Genomic DNA, 21052 nt, shown 5'->3' with positions numbered 1-21052 from the left:
AATTTATTTTTGATTGAATTGTGTGTTACGACACGTCTCCTTGAGCGAGCAGCAGCACATGCGGCGAAGCATTTGTTCTCCTCGTACACACGCCGTTGATCAATGGAAGGAACGGTCTCGATCTCGCCAAGCATTCCCTTTCTTTTTCGGGTGTGAAAAAACAGATTATATTATGAAAAAAAGACTTTTCAAAGGTGAATTATAAAAAAAAGAAATTAACTTCTCGCTAAGCTTTCTTTTCACATGCTAAAACCATAGTAATTATCAAGATTATTTAAGTGAGAGAACTTTAGGTGAGTGTACTACCCTCAAGGGTGGGTGCAAACTATCTTGGGCCATTTTTTAATGGCTTTCTAAATTTGTTATCTCTCACCATGGATCTACTTTCTAGGCTCTACCCAAGAACTTTCAAAAGCTAGACTAAGGGCTTAAGGGCCTTTACACATTTGAAGGCTCTCGAAGTTGGAATTCTGCCTAAAAAAATTGTGGACGGGAAGATGGACGGGGGAGTTTGCCTCAGATGCACTTGGGCGGGCAATATCAAAGGGAAAATATCAGGACTCTTTCCCTTTTCAGCAAAAAATGCGATTCCACCCAAGGTCTATAAAGCCCCTAACATGTGAGAAAAGTAGGAGAAAAATATACCCTTGAAAGGCATTTGCCATTCACATAGGAGGAAAACCTTTGTTTTCCTAAATGAATGGCACTTGTATAATAAAATATTTATATTTTTTAGTACTTTATTGAGATTGAAAACTTCATAATTCTAGTCATTAATATAATGGTATTTGTGTTTGAAAATTATTTGTTGTGTCATGATGTATGGTGTTCAATATTATCATTTTTTAAAAGAATTATATTTGTACTTGTTTGGAAAAAATGTTTTTTTAAAAATTTTTTTAGAAATATATTTCTTAAAAGGTAACTTTTGCATTAGATCAAATTTTATCTTTTCTCAAGAAGGCAACTTTTCAAGTACACCTTCTTACAAAAAGAATGGCAAAAGTAAAGGCATGGAAAAAGGAAAACCACTTGCGGGGTCATACCACATGTGGTGTCTATTCAAGAGTCGGAGCAACCAGGCTTGCTTTTTTACAATTGTCAAGCCCGCGTTTGGGCATTCTGGCCATCTAAAACTTGCAAATCTATTATTACTGTCAAAATTTACATGTAAATGCCGAAAAACTTGCAACTTTCACTCCTTTGCACCAAATTTGTCAAACAAGGTGCTCATCAGAAGGCAGCCCTGGTCGGCGTGCGTAGAAACTACAAGCACGTAATCGACGGGGACTATTTTTGCGCGTGTGAACATGCACATGTTATATTATGAGAATCTACCACTAGCTATAGTCCATGATTCCAATTTCTCATGTAGATCGAGTTACTTGACTTGCAATAATTGAATTGTGCATGAGAACATGTGCATGTTATATTATAAGAATCTAACACCAGATACAGTAGAAGTCAACCATGATTCCAATTTCTCATGCAGATCGAGTCGCTTGGCTTGCAGTAATTTCTCCAATGTGTCAAAATTCCAGAAATAACAAGTAATTAATAAATCAATAGGCCAAAAAATATTTTGGGTGCAGATATTATGTGAATGTACAGGAACAAGTGATCCATGATTCCAATTTCTCATGTGGATAGAGTCGCTTGACTTGCTGTCATTGAATACTTGGAGTGTTAAAAAACAAATGAAGAAGATAAGGTATTTAGCACGTCTCTCTGATTAATCAAAGGGAGCCCATGACGATGACGAGGCTGATAATGACGGAGAAAAGAAAGGGTTAATCTCTGTGCAGTGCTGGCTATGACGATTGTCCTATATGAACCTGATGAAGGAAAATCTCTGTGCAGACACTGCATAGTGGTGGTGGCGGCTATGGCGATGGCTTCTTCCTGAACAAGCACTTTTTTTTCTGTTTGGTTTTTGTGGTCGTCTTAGTTTGTTGTTCTTCTTTTTCTTCTTCTTCTTCAATCTGCTTAGCTGATGATGGAAGAGCCATGCGAGCTTCGCGAAGAGCTTGTTGAGCAAGCGCAGGACCTGATGGACCTCTCGCCCCTTGACATGCGGCCCACGCTCACCGATGATTCTGACGGTGCTCTCCCTTCCAACACAGGCGACCTCGACAAAATTCAGCCCCTCCTCTCCCCTCGCATGCAGCAGCATATCCTTATCCGCGGCACTTCTCAGCTCGCCATCATCGGCGCCAAGTATGCTCCCGTGGAGAGCCTCGATTACGAGTGAGTAAATCCCTAACTCTGAATCCTAATTCTGGCTAAGAAACCCTAATTCTCAGTACAACATTCCTAATTACCTTAGTAACCCTGATCCAGTATTAGAAACTCTAATTGTGTGCGAAGACCCTAAATACCTGATTAGAAAATCGTAAAGAACCCTAATTTACTGAGTTAACAAGACCTTTGAAGGCCCTAACACCCTGGTCATGTAAAAACATGAACTTTTATGCTTTGTTTGTTTGATTTTGTTTGTTCCATTCCAGAATTGTAGAAAATGATGTCTTCAAGCAGGACTGGCGAGCACGGACCAGAGCACAGATTTTGCAGTACATAGTACTCAAATGGACACTAGCATGTCTGGTGGGTTTGCTGACTGGCATCACTGGCTTTGGCATCAATCTGGCTGTAGAAAACATTGCAGGGTTTAAGCTTCTGAAAACTACTCAATTTATTGAAAACAACAGGTGATTTCGACTTTTATTTGCCACGCTAAAGCTCTAGAACCTTTGATTTTCTACAAGCAATCTGAGGATGAAGCTAGTGCATGCGTCACGTGTATTGAAGATCCAGGGCTTCATTGAATTTTTTGGATTTTGCTCACGAAATGCAATTGTTGACAGTTTTTGGTGTATCTCTGTTTTAACTGTGGGATGTATGTATGTTTTTTTTTTTTTTTTTTTTGGGGGGGGGGGGGGGGGGCACTCATGCACTCACATGTGTTTATCTCTATATTGGAAGAAAGATGTGCTTTGCATTGCATGCCTGCCTTAGATTCATTACCTATAACAGACGAGACAATTTGATGCTTGGACAGTTGATTTGCAGGATAGGTATTGCCTTTGCCTTCTTGGTTGGAAGCAACCTTGTACTTGTGCTATCTTCAGTTCTGCTATGCACCTTTCTTGCTCCTGCTGCGGCTGGCTCTGGAATTCCTGAAGTGAAAGCTTACCTCAATGGCATTGATGCACCCAACATACTTGCTTTAAAAACTCTTATTGTGAAGGTATCATTGTGTGTTGTGAGTTATTTTTGGCTTGTCTTTTTGCACTAAAATCTTCAGTTTCATCTATAACAAACATGGCCCACCGACTCCCCAACCAAACCGCCCCCCCCCCCCCCCCCCCCCCTCCTTCCTTTCCCCTTTCGCCCCTTCTTCCCCGGCCCATGGGGCCTCTCTTTCAAATGTTGCAAGATGTCTTTGTGGTTAAACATATATAAAGTGCTATTTTCAATATAGAACACAATAATTTGAATTACTCTTAACATACACGTGATCATATACATGGGCATCCATTGTAGTCCATACATCTATATGGTTAAAGCACACTCATGATCTTCTCAAGTTTACATCTCCATTGGCTTGCATTCTATAGTATTTGCAAGGATAAGACTTAGCACTCAATTTTTTTGTGTGTTAGTGATGCTATTTATAATCAAGTGTATGGCATCTAACTTGTAGTTGATATTTTGAAAATGTAACACTTTCCACCACCTTGCCTAAGAAGAGAGAGCATTCTGCCTAGAGTAGTAATTGCCTCCTTTGGAGTGTAGCATCATTGGTTATTGTTGAGGAGTAGAGACGAGTGGAGTAGAGAGGCTCTTGGTCCCTTGTCCTCTCAGTAATGAGAATGTGTAACCTCCCCTGGATGGGCACACTGAACCCTCTTCCCCTTGTCATCCTCTTTGTAACGAGATACATTCTGATCCCACAGCCATTCCTTGAAGGGGCAACAGATAAAGATCAGTTTTAGAACCAGATTTAGGAGCTTCTGCAGTTAATATTGGCAGGGAAGATGTTATGGTGGGACCAGGCGGCTGTCAGCCAGCAGAGGAAGGACATATCAAGGGGCTGTTGGCAGCAAGATAATATCTCATGTCCAGGGACCTGGCTGACAGCAGGTCGGCCAGTCCATATATGCTTTCCAAGCCTATAAAAGGTGGCACATAGCTCATGATTGGCATCTCTCACCTTGTTGGGGTGATAGGACTTGGACTAGGGTCTTCAACCTTTTATGGAGCAGCCTATGGCTAGCTAGATTGTACACCTTTTTGTACTATACAGGATATACTGAAAATAGAGCTCTCGGCCATATGCTGGAGGAACATCAGCTTTAGTTGAGTTGGTTTCTTGATACATGGTTGTGTGGATTTGATGGACATGTATAAACCTAATTTTGGAGACTGTTGATGCAGGTTATTTATAGCAGCCATAAGCACTATATAAGTGAGTCTTGGGTTATTATTGATTCATTGTGATCTGGACTTGAACCAAGAGGCTTACTCTTTCCAAGGACATCAAAGATCATGGGTAGTCTTGCCGAGGGCCCTTGTGGGAAGGCATTGGCGGTATGGGACGCCAGGGTTGACTGGCATGGACTCGTGGGAGTGGAACCTTGGTCCCTGGCTCGGGGGAGGTTGCGAACGTGAACCTATGGTTGGGTGGTGAGCTTGCTTGAACCCCTTTCTATAATCTTGTTTATGCCTGTGCATTAGCTGATCCTTGGGAGAAGTCCCTCACAATAGATTTCCCTTGTTACCTTGACACAATAGGTTGAGTTGGGACTAGAAGCTTCACGATACTTTAGGCAATCGAGATTGACCGAGATAGGTTCTTACTCATGATGATTGTTCTCAGTCTCTCAAGTAGCAGAGAGGATAAGTTAGTTCTAATGGAACATTGCACATGTTGTTTAGCATTGAGAAATCATCTGATTGGTTAGGATGTGCCTATGATAAAAATACTGAATAGGTTATGTTTGGTATGGGTGTGAACCCAAGTTTCCCTTGAGAATTAGAACTTGAAGATGTAGTTCTAACTTCTAATGTGGCCCTAGAAAGAATTGACTTGTTGTATAGCCAATTCCACAGTTGTGCATTTCGTAGAGGATATGTTACAGAAGGAGAGTTATATTATGGGTGTTTTGAAACTACACCGACTAGGTGTGAATGTCCTTGAGCACCGTCTCATGAACAATATGCTCGTCAACACTAAAATGAACTAGCTACAATACACATAATCACTGAAAGATACATCAATGCTGAAGACAATCTGCAAAAGAGAAGCACTACACAGTACACCACCATTGGGGCCGCGAATGGGCTGACTCCCCCCCCCCCCCCCCCCCCCCCCCCCTCAATACTGAAGTATATTATTGGAGTATTTTATTTGTGTACAAAGTTCCAAGTGCTTGCTAGCCAGATAATCCATGCAATGCATAATATGAAGACATATTACCCAAACAAGTATTTGCCCCGGTGAAGAATTTCGAAGCCGGACTCTTCGAATGAGTCAATACAACCAGCCCCGACTCTTCATACACCTGGAGTTGTGTGAACATGAAAGTGTCGTTCCGAGACCACGCATGAACATGCTCTCTCGTACTAGAGCTTGGCTCGCACAACTTGCGGAGGAATGGGCTTGGTCCTCCCAAGTTTAGGCACACAAACAAGTGCTCGCACTCTAACAGGTACTTGTAGAAGATCCGGTACACAAGCTGGTACTATTAGGGTTTCAGCAGGTACATCCGTGAGTACAGTCTGATTTTTCAGCAAGTACAGCTAGTACAGTTAGGGTTTCAGCAGGTACAACAGGGAGTACAGTTCTGATTTTCAGCAAGTACAGCTGGTACAGTTAGGGTTTCAGCAGGTAGGGTGGCTGGTACATGCGGTACAGTTGGCACACAGCAGTTCCAGAAGGTACAGCAGGTGCTGTTAGAGTTTCAGCAGGTACAGCAGCTACAGCAAGTACTGTTAAGGGTTTCAGCAGGTACAGCAGATGCCCACAGCAGGTACAGCAGGTACTGTTAGGTTTCAGCAGGTACAGCTAGGTGCCCACTGCACGTACACAGCGGGTACAGAATGCACAGCAGGTACTGTTAGGGTTTCAGCAGGTACAGCAGGTACACAACAGAAAAAAGGGAAGTGAGCCAAGGAGAGTTGGGTGCTAGCTTCTAGGAGAAGGAAAAGTGCAAAGAGGTGGAGAAGAATGGGGGAGAGGAGGTGGAGGGTCCAAATCCCTTGTGCCATGTGGCACAGCCCACCATAATTAATGGTGGGCACCTCCTTAAAGTGGCCCTGTTGTGGGGGTGCCTAGCATTTGGGCTGGCCACACTTTTGACCTTGGGCCCCGGGCATTGAGCCGGTGGCCAGTGCCCAGCTTTAATAAATGTGAACTACTAAGGTTATAAAACCTTTGCAATAATAAACAAGCATTTGTTCACATGCCACAAACCATGTTATAATACAGGGCGTTCACACGGCTCACGGGTGGGCATCCCCTGCCCGTGAACTGGACACGTCATAACAGGCATTCACACGAAAACAAGTCACACGAAAACAGTTTCAAACAGGGAGAGATGCATGCATATGCATTATGCAACTCCCGTTCCTGGAACCTGCAAATAGTAGGTCATCCTGAGCACGGAACGGGCTCAATGGGAAGCCTAAACTGAGATCCCTGACAGTGGGTTCCATGTCCTGGCCACACCACGGGTGACACGTGGCTTGGCCTCACGTAGGTGACGTGAGTCTTGGCCTCAGTATGGGTGACATGAAGCTCCTTGGCCTCTTGTGCCTTGGCACGAAAATAGAGGAAGGCCACTTGGGCGGCCAAATGGTGACATCCCCCTGGACTTCTAAAGAGTTGACCTCAACTGAAAATCCTCCAAATATGCCTAAATAAACACATACCTCATAACACGCTGGTCCAAAACTGAGATAGAACGAAGCACGTGCATCCGAACCTCGCAAGTACACCACAAAGTCCCGTACACAACCTAGACATCTTGGAGAGAGAAGAATCTGAAGAGAGATCGTAGAAAAACATGTCGCCATCACTTGCTGCTGTAGGGCATTGACGATCGTACGCCTCTGTCCAAACAACATACATGTGGCTGCCACAACTTTTGGCTGCGTGTGGTAGACCTTGGGTAACATGGATGGCTGTGGCATGTGTAGCTCTGCTAGACTGCCCTGCATCTACATGAGTGCGTGCACACACGTCATGCGTGGCTGCATGGGAAACAGCCCCAAAAACTTGGGCTTCCTCACCCAAAGGGGGTGCCCATCAGCAAGGTACAGTCCCCATGTGGGCTGCCACAAGCCCGATCGAGTCCCAACAGTCCCGGCAACCGCTGACAGCCCTAGTTGACTCCACCAGCCCGTCATAAGTGCCGCCGACAGCCCTTCCCATGTGTGTAGCACAGGCGACCAGGTAAGGGACCCCCACACGCGTCATCGGCTTCTGGAAGGTAGGTGTTTTTTTTTCATTAAAAAAAAGTACTTGTTTCTTAAAAAAAAAAACAGCGTGCTAATCTCGGCTCATTTTTAAAAAAAAAAAATCGCAAACATCGATAAAAAAATAAAAATAAAAATGAACTTAAAAAAAAACGATGCTGTCTTTTCCTAGGATTCCCCGTTTTTTTTTTCTTGGCGGCGCTTATCCTAGCGGCCAACTTTTTTTTGGCTGCCGCTTTTCTTGTCCCCCACGTGCTGTTGCCGCCCTACCTTGCTTTCTTGTGGCTGCTTGGTGGCCTGCACGTGGGCCTCTGTCTGCTCGTACAGCAGCAAGTATGCGATAGCATGCTTTTCTTCTCTCTATGCTGCGCTTCCTCGCCATGCTGGCCTTGCTTTGCTGCGGGTGACCCCTACTTAGCACCCATGTGGCTACTGTTTGCACACAGTAACCTCTACGGCTGTCGTGTGGGGTTTCACCGCCTGCATACAGTAGCCCTACTTGGGTGGTCTGCACATAACAAGGCAACCTTGGGCTAAGCCTATGGGAAACCTTCCCATATTCAAAAGCACACATTCAACTACGCTTGCATGCCTCAGCCCTGCAATTGTCATCAACCCCTCTCTCACACACGTCATAAAAAGATGGTTTTCCTCCTTGACGTCAGAGATTACAGCCAACTTCACAAAGCTTAACAATGGAAAGAACACGCGAGGAACAAAAAAAACGATGAGAGAGTACCTCGTTTTCCATGACACAAACAATGCCAACAACATACCTCTCTTGTGTGCTAGGGTTAGCTCTTATACCACTGTCAAGCCTCCAGGATCTCCCCGTAAGGCAAGCCTACAAAACAAACCATAAACCATGAAGGGGTTGTAGGCATACTCGCCACCCAACCATGACAGCCACAATCTTCGCCATCCCCACCGAGCCACAAGCTAGAGCGTCGTGTTCTTGTGAGTGCCCTGCCATCGTCCTCATCCGGTGTCCTCTTACCACCCGGGGTTGTCTCCCAAGGACGACGGCCTCCTGCTACGCGATGGTGCTCCTGCTCGACGTGCTCTGCACTCCTGTGCTCCATCCGTCAGTGTGTGTCCAACTGGTACCCCTACCCCAATAAATAGGGAAGGAATGCCCAAAAAGCACACGCTATCAATAGCGGACCAAAAAGCACATGTCCGTCCACAACATATCACACTCTAGCTCGCCAATCTGCGTGCCCCTAGCATGCACATGACAGACGGCCTTCTTGTTAGGGAGCTCATGCAATGGCGAAGCAATCCATGCAAAGTGTCTGATAAAACGCGTGTAATATAAGCATAAACCCAAAAAGCTTCGTACTTCATGTATAGAAGATAGCTTAGGCCAACTTCGAATGGCTTCAATCTTTGTCGGATCCATCGTGACATCATTCTTTGATACAATATGTCCTAAATAGTGAATCTCGAAAAGAAAAAATTCACTCTTTTCGCATTGATGAAGAGCTTGTGGTTACGAAGCTCTTCAAAAACAATGGCCAAATGTTGGCAGTGCTCTTGCTCAATACCAAGATATCATTAAAAAAACACACCTATGAATTTCCGATGCTCACGGAAAATGCGATCCATCATTCTATTGAACGTGGCTGTGGCATTCATAAGTCAAAACGGCATAACCAAAAACTCAGATAGTCCAAATGACGTCTTGAATGCCGTTTTGTGTATATCCTGCTGTGTCGCACACACTTGGTGATACCCAGTCTTAAGATCAATGTGACTAAAACATGCAGACGCGTCAAGTTTATCGAGGATGTCATCTATGTGCGGGATTGGAAACCGGTTCTTGATAGTAAGCTTATTTAAAGCCCGATAATCCACATATATACGGAAGGAACCATCCTTCTTCTGCAGTAGCAAGACAAGTGAGCAAGTGAAGAGCTTGGCTGAACTAAACCTCGGTCCAAAAGCTCCATCACCTGTTTCATAATCTCCTCTTGCTATGCTCCGCTTACCCTATATGCAAGTCTATTTGGTGGGGAACTACCGAGCACCAAATCAATGCGATGATCCTCGGGTCTCTCAGGAGGTAGCTCTCCTGGTAATGCATCTGCAAAGCGATCCTTGTATACATCAAAAAATTTCAGCCTTTCACTTGTGAGAGTATCTACACATACATCATTACATTCAACCTTATCACGAACAAAGACTAAGTACGCAGTAACACTCTTTCTCAGTGCTTTATTAATCTGAACATGAGATACAACTGGGATGGAGTCCCTCTCTTGGCCAGCATCAATAACATGCATGTGGCCTCTACGCATAGAAGTAATCCGGTTGGTCTTGTACTCCTTACGTGGTGATGCCACGGCTTTCCCAGCAATACATCACATCCCTGCACTGGTGGAACCAAGAAATTCTCATGATCAAGATACCCCTAGATGTGTATGCGCAACTTTCCAATGATAGAGGTCACTTGCACTTGTTCTCCCACAAAAGCAGCCTCCACCTCAATATGGGATCCCATGTCCCCTACATCAATGTTCAATGCAGATGCCATCTCCACAGAAATAAAGTAGTTGTTTGTGGCGCATCAAACATAAAGAGCACCGGCCGATCCTTAAGTTGTCCCCACGCTTTGCAAACCATCCTCTCTTTGTCATCCTTACTTGTGTTCCCTTCCACATTGAGAATGGCATGCACATTAACCTTATTTTGCTTCTCATTGTCCTTATTCTTGCGCTTAGGACATTCATGAAACATGTGATTTTGGCTGCCACATGAGAAGCGCTTACCCTCCTTGGCATATTGCTCCCTTGCTCATGAGTGAGGTTAAACTTGTGCTTTTTCTGAGAGGCATCCTTTGGCTGCTTATTTTTAGCTTCCCACCACTCTTTACATCTTTGCAAAAGGCTTAGCATGTTGTCTGCTCTTTTGCATGCTATGACCAGCCCTTTCTTTGCCCTTGAATGCATGGTCTCCTTTGCCAAAACGCTGCAATTTGTGCTCCAATTGCTCGGTGGAAAGAGCGGCTGCAATGTAGTCTTGTAAAGCAGCATTATGATGCATATCAAGTCTGGCTTTGTAGACCGGACTTAACTTCCTTTTCTTCTCAAGTTCACCCACTAGCAAAAATGGAGAGACCTCCAAATAGATCTTCCAAAATCTGTTTACATATGCCTGCACGCATAGTCACATGGGAACGCCGTTCCACTGGTGTGGAACGGGGGAACGTGGAGGAAGCCACCTTGGGAACGGTGGAACGTGGAGCAACGTTTTTTTTATTTTTATTTTCCTGATTCGCGAAACGGCAACGTTAACAATTTTTTTTTTCCAAGGTTTGGCAGTCGGCAGCGTATCCGTTTTTTTTTTTAATAAAACGGGTGCCCAACGTTTTGGGCACCCGTTTTATTAAAAAAAAAAACGGATACCTGCGTTGAGCGCCGCCGCCGACCCCTAAAAAAAAAAAAAACGAAAAGATTATGCAACGTTAAAAAAAAACGTTGAAAGACGACCTGCAGGCTGCCCTGCAACGTTCAAAAAAAAAAAACGTCAATATCAACGTTAAAAAAAAAACGTACCTCTCTGAGAACTTATAAAATCCTGCACAGTGCAGCTGCAAGTACAGTGTGCATAGCCAAGTACAATCTCTCTCTCTCATAGCCAAGTACAATCTCTCTCTCTCTCTCTCTCTCATATAATGCCTCCTAAGGGAACCAAGACAGCTTTCTCTCTCTCATAGCCAAGTACAATCTCTCTCTCTCTCTCTCTCTCTCTCTCTCATATAATGCCTCCTAAGGGAACCAAGAGAGCCAAGAAGAACGAAGCATGGTCATGGTGGGATGAGGTGGATATTCTTGAGGCCAATCAAGGCGGAGGAGCTAGGAAGTGGAAATGTCGCTATTGTGGCAGCACCAAACATGGGGGAGTCAACCGAGTTCGAGGTCACCTAATCCATGAGCCGGGACAAGAAATCCAACCATGCTTGTCAATCTCAGCTGAGAAAAAGAGAGAGCTAGAAGCTAGGTATAATGAAGTGATTTTTCGTGCTCCTCCTCCAAGAGCTATGGCTGCGAACCCAGCATTCTTTACAACTCCTTCAAGCAACTTCTCCACATCCGTAGGCTCTTCTTCCGTGCATCAACCGCCACCCCCCAAAGGCACGCAAAGAACTCTTGCGGGTTCTTGGAATCCACGCAAACGAGAAGCCGTGGATGCAGCTATTGCAAGGTTCTTCTACGATGACCACATCGCTTTCAATGTGGCAAGGTCCCCCTATTTTCGGGAAATGGTTCGTCTCATTGCTGAATTTGGACCAACCTACACTCCCCCTTCTTCGGAGAGCCTTCGAACCACGCTTTTGGCAAAGGAAAAGGAAGCTGTTGAGCAAGCCATGCAAAACGTCAAGGAAGGGTGGCAACGCAACGGTGTCTCCATCATTAGTGATGGATGGAGTGATAGCCAATCTCGCTCCATCCATGGCATCATCGCATACTCTCGAGGGAACACATTTTTTGTGTCTTCCCATGATGCCTCTCCAACGGGCAAGTATGCCGACGTCATCGTGGAGGAATGGGCAGAGGCAATTGAGCAAGTGGGTCCTCAAGATGTGATCCAGGTCATTGGTGATGGGGAGGCCTCAAATCGAGCTGCAGGCGACCTTCTTTCGGCAAGGTATCCACACATCACATTCACTCCATGCATTGCACATGGCTTGAATAATCTTCTGAAAGACATTGATTTTCATGGGTAGCACCATGCATAGCAAAGGGAAAAGACATAGTTTCATTCATCACTCGGCACACATTTAGCCTCTCCGAGTTTAGGAAAAGATCCCCAAACTTGGATCTTAAAAAATATTCGGAAACTCGTTTTGCATATAATTTTATTATGCTAGAGAGGCTAGTTGCACTCCATAACATTCTCAAGCAGCTTGTAGTGAGTGATGAGTGGAGCACGTGGCCCACTGCCCGTAGCACACAAGGAACAACTTGTTACACCCACATCATGGATGCTCCTTTGTGGGTGAAGATTGAGCATGTTGTCAACATTACGAAGCCCATTATCTACATGCTGCGTATGGTGGATGGGAAAAAACCTTGCATTGGCAAAGTTTATGAGGGCATGGACAAGATGGTGGAGCGTATCCTTTCTTTGGAGCCCGACACAACAAAGAAGGCAGAACTTCAAAGTTTGTGTCAAGCAAGGTGGGACCGATATCACTCACCAATGCATGCAGCTGCATTTGTGATTGATCCAGAGTTTCAAGGCAAAGGCCAGGAATCGGATGAAGAAGTCACAAATGGCTGGGACAAAATCCTTGCCAGATTGGTGCCTGACGCTACGATGAGAAGCAAGATTAGAATTGATTTGGGAAAGTACAGAGCAAAGACAGGTAAGATAGGACACTTATGGGAGGTGCTCTTTGGTGGGAGAACTACGGATCGGGTACTCCAGAGCTACAACGGCTTGCAATGCGCATTCTTAGTCAGAATGCAAGTTCTTCTCCGATTGAGCAACTATGGAGTGTTTTTAGCCATGTTGCCTCGAAGAAGAGAAATCGGCTACTCACTACCAGAACAAATGACCTTGTGTATGTGTCAGCCAACTTGCGACTATTAGCCCAGGTTGCTAGTGGTGACTTTGACCATGAGAGCTTCATAGATATGGAGCCACAGTCTGAGTCGGATGATGACGACCCTCCACCTCCACCTCCACCTCCACCTCCACCTGCATCGATGCATGATGCATCTATGGATGATCTAGCTGACATCTTTGCACTTATTTGATATCACCTAGGACTTTAGGTTTCTTTGTTCTTAGCTATCTAGCTTTCACTATGTGGCTGTACATTGTACAAGCTATTGTACTTCTGGTTTTCTAAATATGAACAAGGTCATTGAGTTTGCTATCAAATTCTTGTCTCTTTTTGTCTACTTTCAATTGTATATTTGTCTCTTTTTGCCTGCTTTTAATTGTATATTTGTCTACTCATGTGTGTTGAAATATGATAACGTGTCGTTCCGGATCCCGTTCCGGATTGCAAGGGGTCCCGTTCCCGTTCCGGATTGGCCCCTCGTTCCCATATCCGTTCCCGTTCCCTGGTGACTATGCCTGCACGGAGCACTTGACTCGAGAGACAATTGCTAGTTTGTAACATGGGTTTTGTAGTTTTCTTTTGTAGATAGATTTTGTTTCAGAAACGTTTGAGGAGGGGAGCCTTGGTGGAGAAAGCAGGCTAATACGGGTGGCTAAGGTTATTATTGTAAATCCATGTGTACTGGCTATTTATAATAGAATGGTTATTTATAGCTGCAGTGGGCACTATATGGGTGAAACATGGGTTATTATTGTCGTAACCTCACTATTGGTCAGAGTTCGACCAAGACTCTGGCCGCACATGGGGCAAAGCATAGATTGGCATGCCGAAGGCCTCTATGGAGAAGACTGGCATGGATTTTTCCTTGGCCCCTGGGTGGAGAGAGAGAGAGAGAGAGAGAGAGAGAGATGGCACCTTGCTCTTGATGATTTCTCAATAAGCCATACCGCTTATTTATATGGTCAGGTTACTTTTCTTTAATATGCTGTCTGTACAGATCGGGAGGATGACGTTGAAGGAGTCCGTAGAGCGATGATGGAGAGAGAGAGAGAGAGAGAGAGAGAGAGAGAGAGAGAGAGATGGCACCTTACTCTTGATGATTTCTAAATAAGCCATACCGCTTATTTATATGGGTCAGGTTGCTTTCCTTTAATGTGCTTTTCGATAAAAACTCATAAGTTTTTAATTCTTCCACTAATGATGTCTAACCCTTTGGTTGGCCCCCTTCTCTGGTCCTTCAAATAAAGTGTGGCCCACTTATAAATACATGTGAACACCACTTATTGCTTTAAGCCATGCGATCACATCTGAGCCTACAAAACTCATAAAAGTCTCTCGTTAATGTTAGATTAGTGCAACAATCTTGTCCTTGAGCTTTTCCCGGCTGAAAATGCACTCGGGGAAGCATCTAGTTACGCATGTGTGGGAGAAGCTGACAGTGCAGGCGAGGCTGAAGAAGGGCTTGTAATACAAGGTACTTTATGTGGGTGACTGGCCCATCTTCGCCCCCTAGTGCAATGAACTTAGCAGTCATAAGCACAACATCTACATGTCATGTGCATGCTCATTCCTGGAGCTAATCTCTGATAGGCAGCAGGAATAAACACAGGTTTTGGGCATGAGCCAAGCTAGATGGTGTGCAGGAGAACCCGTGAGAGGAACCGGAACCTGTCGGCTGCAGCTACAGAACTGGCTGACAGAGTCTTCAATTCTGGGTTCAGGATGCTGCTGGCCGACAGCAGTTCGGCCAGGCCTTTTCCACCAAGAGAGGCTATAAAAGGGCTATGCCAAGTTGGTAGGAGTCATTCACTCCTCTAGGGAGTAGAATCAGTAGATAAAGACTCTATGAGTTTTGATGAGGGGTAGCCTATGGCTTGCCATGATGTACTACCTTTTTGTATTATATGAATATACTGAAACTCAGCTATCTCTCTCTCTCTTCTCTCTATCTCTCTTGCTTACGTTTTGCATCAGGTTGTTCCAGGATGGTGTTTAGGGCTGAAGGAAGACTCCCAAAGCTTCCGCATGTGACACTACAAGACTACATGTCATGAATTGTGGATATCTTTCTTTTGCGCATTGTGAATTTGCTTTTATCTAGTGATCAAGTAAATAATTTATTCCCTAAACAGGGCCACTCTCAGTGCTCTATTGTGGTCCTCATGTAGGATTGCCAAATAGCACTAATGGAAGCGTGATGCTTTGGACTACTTTGAAGCACAAAACTGAATATATACTGATTAATAAGAAGGGAGGAAAGAGAATGACAATGCAAGACTTTTCAACCCAACCTACTGCACATTACAAAACTGAGATATTTACAATGAAGCTTACAAGATCTGTCGTAAACTGAGCTTCTCTTTGCGAATAGAGCAAGAAACCAAGCCTTGGACTGATTTGCGTAAATTGTTGTTGTTTGAACTAAATCTACCTCTCTCTCTCTCTCTCTCTCTCTCTCTCTCTCTCTCTCTCACATAGCTTCTTTTGTCCCTTTTTAAATTAGGGATCACAACATGGGTTAATGCTCTACAAAACCCGATTCCGAACAAGTGGACTAACCCTAACCCTAATTGCTAACGTGGCATGATTCATGCATCCAATGATTGAGGATGATGCATTTGACATATCCTCCTGCTCACCTGGCATGACATATGCGTCCAATGATTGAGGATGATGCATGTGGCATGCCCTCTTGCTCACCTTTGTACAGTGGGAAGGGTGATGATCCCTGAAGCTTCGCTTGGATCTGCATTTTGACCACTTGGAATTGGTGCTGCTGCAATGAGTGGGGGTCTAAAATCAGGATCTTGATCCAAAGTGACAAAGTTTACAGGATCCTTGTCTTGACCATGAGTCAAAAATGGATGTAATGGATTTTGATGAATTCGGAGCATGTGCACTCACTAACTCATAAGTAAATTTGTAAAGCTAATGAAAAAAAGTAGATGGATAAAACCTCTCTCCATCATGGAGAGGTGAACACCCATTTTCGAGGTGGTGTATGCAGCTTTGGCCTCTTGATGTAACATTGCCCCAGAAAAGGTTTAGATGGCGCCCATGACGCCAAACTGATCATCTTGACAGAGTTGTGTGAGGCAGAAGGTCTTGGAGTAAGTGGAATACAGGGATGGAGGCGTTGGAATATTAGGTCTGCATTGATATTATGCGAGTGAGGGAGGCAGGTTGTTTTTCCCAAATTGTTCATTAAGGGTGCTACATGTTTGCATTTGTATGGTATCTTTGCTCGAATTTAATAGATGTAAGTTCGTGAGAAAAGGTGCAAAAGGGTAGAGATATTTAATGTCATGGATGGTGTAATTGGAGTGATGTCATGGAGTCTTGTGGGTCGTTGGGTGGTTGAGATGACATGCTAGGTGTCACTTGGAGATTATGCATGAGATGTTCTTTTGAGCTATGAATTGATGTACTCTCTTGCACACTGTGTGAGAGATTAGTAATACATTTACCTTGATGCTTTGAGTTAATCTCTCGTTTATCAGCTTATCATTGGTAGCCCAAACATGGAGTTAATGCTTTGCTGTGATCCTCCATAGACTGCTTTTTGAACAAATAATGATTTTGAGAGGTATTGATTGTGTTTTAGTTTAAGCATCTATTGAGATATGAGGTGAGAAGACATGAACTATTGTATCCAGGGTGCTTTTGTTGGGTAAGAACATAGATATAGACCCTTCTGTTCTTGATGGACACATTGGTCTGTAAGCTGCTGTTAACCTGGTTTTTTAAAAAAGTTTGCAATGTGATACGCGTGCAGGTCTTTGGGAGCATAGGTTCTGTGGCAGGGGGCCTTGATGTTGGCAAGGAAGGACCTTTGGTCCATACGGGAGCTTGCTTTGCTGCACTGTTAAGTCAGGGTGGTTCCAAGCGCTACCATTTATCATGGAAGTGGTTACGCTACTTTAAGAATGATAGAGATAGGCGGGATCTTGTCACATGTGGAGCTGCTGCTGGGGTGGCTGCAGCTTTCAGGGCACCTGTTGGAGGTGTTCTGTTTGCATTGGAAGAAGTAGCATCGTGGTATATATCAAAACTATTTGCATAAGTGTTGGGTGGTGTTGTACTTAAAGCACTGAAGGTAATACTGAGGAAAGCTGGCTCTTTAATTTAGACTAGTATATGACTGGTGATTGCCTTTTGTAGGTGGCGGAGCTCCCTTTTATGGAGGGCGTTTTTCACCACAGCAATGGTTGCTGTTGTGCTGCAAACAGCCATTACTTATTGCGGTGATGACAATTGTGGTTTGTATGGCAGTGGTGGCTTGATCATGTACAACATTGGAACTGTTTCTATCCAATTTGGTCTCGTGGAGCTTGTGCCCGTGGTGATTTTAGGATTTATTGGTGGATTTTTGGGAAGCCTATTCACATACATCAATGGCAAGATTATAGAATTCTATTCTCTCTGGCATAACAAGTATGTAACTTTCTGTAAGCATGTGCTATTTTTGGACACAAGATGGGGGGCAGAAAGAATAACCTTTAACTTGTTGCCTCTTTGCAGACATGGACCAACGGTAAAGATCCTTCATGCTGTTCTCATTTCTCTCATCACATCTGCATGTGTTATCGGGCTTCCATGGCTGGGTGCTTGCACTGTGTGCCCGTCCGACATTGATGAGCAGTGCCCTACCACAGGAAGCTCTGGAAACTTCAAACAGTTCACATGTCCAGATGGCCATTACAATGACCTGGCCAGCCTATTTTTCAACATCAATGATGATGTTGTAAGGAACCTGTTCAGTGTGGGCACGACTAATGAGTTCCAATACAAATCTTTGGCTATATTTTTGGCGTCAAGCTACATGCTAGCCGTTGTGACATACGGGACCCCAGTTCCATCAGGACTATTCATACCTGTAATCATCACTGGAGCTACATATGGTCGTATGGTAGGCATGATTATGAGGTCTTCAAACTATGGGCTTTCAGCGCTAGATGAAGGTCTATATGCCATATTGGGTGCTGCCTCTCTCCTCGGAGGTTCCATGAGAATGACTGTGTCGATATGTGTTATCCTTCTTGAGCTCACTAACAATCTTTTTATGCTTCCCTTAACTATGCTCGTTCTTTTAATCTCCAAGACAATTGGGGACCTATTCAATCATAGTGTGTATGATCAGATAGTTCATATTAAAGGATTGCCCTTCCTTGAAGAGTATCCTGAACCATACATGAAGCATTTGACAGCCTTTGATGTGTGCAGCCATCCACTTGTCTCCTTTAGTGCAATTGAAACAGTCCAAAACATTGTAGATATCTTGAAGAGAACCAATCATAATGCTTTTCCTGTAATCGATGACCATGCATCATTCAAAAGCCCCATTCTTTATGGTCTAATTTTGAGATCACATTTGTTGGTCTTGCTGAAAGGCAGAGAGTTTCTTCCATCCGAGACTACAGAGAATGGCTTTGATGCTCACAAGTTATTCCAATCTTCAGATTTTGGCAAGCCTGGATCAGGAAAGGGAGTGACCATTGATGATGTTGAGCTGAGCTCAAGTGAGCTGGAAATGTATGTGGACCTTCATCCATTTACAAATACTTCACCATATACAGTAGTGGATTCAATGTCCTTGGCAAAGGCTTTCACCCTATTTCGTCAGCTGGGTTTGCGACACCTCTGTGTTGTTCCCAAAGTCCAAAACGTAAGTAGTTTTTCTTCAAAATATATCACTCTTGAGTTCTTCATTCATCATTTAAGTTGAATACAGATAGATCCCCACCTGTGGGATGGGCAAGACTGCTGGACCTAGCTTGACGGGAGGTCTTGATGGGTCCCTCCCATGGTTGGGGATCTTTGTTTAACCAGCTTTATCTCCTTACTCAACAAAGGCTAATCTCCTTTGCTTTTGTGTATGCAGGGCTCACCTATTGTCGGCATATTAACACGACACGACTTCATGGCTGAGCATGTTCTTAGTCTATTCCCACATTTAAAACACAGTAAATGGAAAAGATTAAGGTTTCGGCGTTCAATTATTGAGAGGGCAGTGGAGTGGGGAAACTTTTGGAGGCCCAACAGGTTTTAAAGAACCATTTTTATGCCTTTGGCGTCGTTAGTTGTTGCAAAAAGCCCCCTCAACCATGTTATTTCCATTCTTTATTTTTTTTCAAGCCATTGATTGTTTTTCTGGTCCTAATTTTTCAGTCTAACATTTTGAGTTGAGATTTGGGTATGAGGGTACGGGTTTCAAAAACACTCATTGCTTTATTCGGGTTGTTGATATCTTATATATCCTCATAAGGGTTGAATATATCCAGGCTTACAAATTGACCAACTCTACATTGGCAGTGTAAGGCCACATGTAATGCCTTGATGTGCACAAAGATAGCTAACAACATGCTATGTCTTAAGACAACTTGTGTAGATGTCCCAAGAACTTGGGATTGATGGCACACACTAATTATTATTAATGGTTGCATGTTTAGCCATAAGATGAAACTTTTAAGATGCAATACTATCTCATGAGTAAACAAGAATTTGTAGTAGTGAGAAGAACCTTACTGATCAAGGTACATCCACATAGCAACATTGTCAGAATGTATAGCCTTTGCAAGGCCCGCCATTCTTAGCCCTCTTCCAATCTAAGTTGCATTTGGTAGTCGATATATCGACTACCATTTGTTACAATGCTCATAGGCTTTGATCAAGAAATAATTTCTAAGGTGCACTGAGATTTATGTAGAGTTAAATCACTCAAGTCTCAATATATTGTTGACCTTTATGAAGGTCCTTAGACATGGATTGCTTTAATCCAAGGGTATAGTAGGGACTTCAGTGTAGTGAATTTATCATTATCATTGATGTCATTGTCAAGGTTAAGAAACAAGGATGAAAGTGGTTTTAAAGGATGGTATAGGTAAATCATTCCTCATTGCCATAGCTTATTGTCAATAGGATGGTCAAAATGATTATGAGAACAACATTTTTGGTGAAAATATTGTTAGTGCAAATTGTATCCATAGTAGTGAAGACTGTCAACAAGATTATGAGAGCAACATTTTTTGGTGAAAATATTATTAGTGCAGACTGTATCCATATTAGTGAAGACCAGCCACAATAGCTGCATCATAAACTAGGTTGAATGACAAATCTATGTGTCTTTGAAATGAATTAACCACACCATAACTAAAAGCATAAAACATTGATAGGCTAAAAGTTAAATTATAACAAAGACCTCAAGTTTGTAAACACATAGAACCCAATGGTTCTACGAGATGAGAGAAACTCATTTCAATTGGATTAACAAGAATATTGGGCACTTGATTGGTTGTTATTATAGATTGCCCTTATGCTTTTTTGAGTACATATTATCATTTTTATTGTGTTAAGTGATGGGGATGACAAAGATTAAGGTTAATTTGTAAGCTCAAAAACATTGTATGGGGTATTCAATGACGTTCTGAGTACCTCAATCTACAAATAGGGACAAAGGCTTGTAAGTAGTATATTTTTGACTTACAAAAGAATCGCAGCAACTATCTTGATTTTTGTGGTAATCTTTGTTGTTATAGCAATGTATGTTTTTATCTATGTTTTGATAATGGAGATGACAAAGATTAAGGTTTATTTTCTGAGTTAAAAAACAATTTTGAGTACCTCAATCTTATAAAGGCTTGTTAGGAATATATCTTAAACTTACAAAAGAATTGCAATAACTTGTAAATAGGATGTCTTGATTTTTGTGGTAGTCTTTGTTATTATAGCAATATATGTTCTTATCTAGGAAAAAATTAGGGGATATTTTTAGTCTAAACTAGGTCCTCTCAAAAGTATCAGGCTATTATACAATGAAAATTTGTACTTTTTTTTAATTGTTCAAAATTATTCATCTTGAGTGGGATATGAACACAAAATACATTACATGTCAGCACATATGATAAAGTTTTTAAAAGATTTGTCCAAAGGTTCTATACTTTTATTTGCGTTGGAAAAATATAATAAACTTATCTCTATTTATGCCATGATAATAGGTTC

The 21052-nt window shown here is 43.1% G+C and overlaps 1 protein-coding gene across 2 annotated transcripts; it reads left to right on the top strand.

The window, feature by feature from the left end:
* Positions 1-1699: 1699 nt before the first annotated feature.
* On the top strand, positions 1700-19344 carry LOC147624397 (putative chloride channel-like protein CLC-g). 2 transcript variants are annotated; one of them, XM_086819378.1, is made up of 7 exons: positions 1700-2247; positions 2508-2708; positions 3070-3247; positions 16830-17092; positions 17216-17488; positions 17576-18719; positions 18936-19344. In XM_086819378.1, exons 1-7 carry the CDS (start codon positions 1994-1996, stop codon positions 19101-19103), a joined length of 2481 nt encoding a protein of 826 aa, XP_086675504.1. In that variant the 5' UTR covers positions 1700-1993; the 3' UTR covers positions 19104-19344. The 2 variants fall into 2 exon arrangements, with proteins under 2 accessions (XP_086675504.1, XP_086675505.1); XM_086819379.1 differs by having other exon boundaries at positions 1827-2247; positions 2508-2604; positions 3059-3247.
* Positions 19345-21052: the final 1708 nt, after the last annotated feature.

This window comes from Cibotium barometz, chromosome 25, assembly GCF_041138505.1.
Source record: "Cibotium barometz isolate CiBa-2024 chromosome 25, ASM4113850v1, whole genome shotgun sequence".
Classification (NCBI taxonomy): Eukaryota; Viridiplantae; Streptophyta; class Polypodiopsida; order Cyatheales; family Cibotiaceae; genus Cibotium; species Cibotium barometz.
The sequence above is the reverse complement of the archived record's forward strand: the minus strand, read 5'-3'. Positions and strand labels throughout refer to the sequence as shown.

Coding starts and splice junctions, on each gene's coding strand:
- LOC147624397 (XM_086819378.1), top strand. CDS start 1,994: ATGATGGAAGAGCCATGCGAGCTTCGCGAAGAGCTTGTTGAGCAAGCG. Junction 2,248..2,507: donor GTGGAGAGCCTCGATTACGA/GTGAGTAAATCC, acceptor GTTCCATTCCAG/AATTGTAGAAAATGATGTCT. Junction 17,093..17,215: donor TTGGAAGAAGTAGCATCGTG/GTATATATCAAA, acceptor TGCCTTTTGTAG/GTGGCGGAGCTCCCTTTTAT.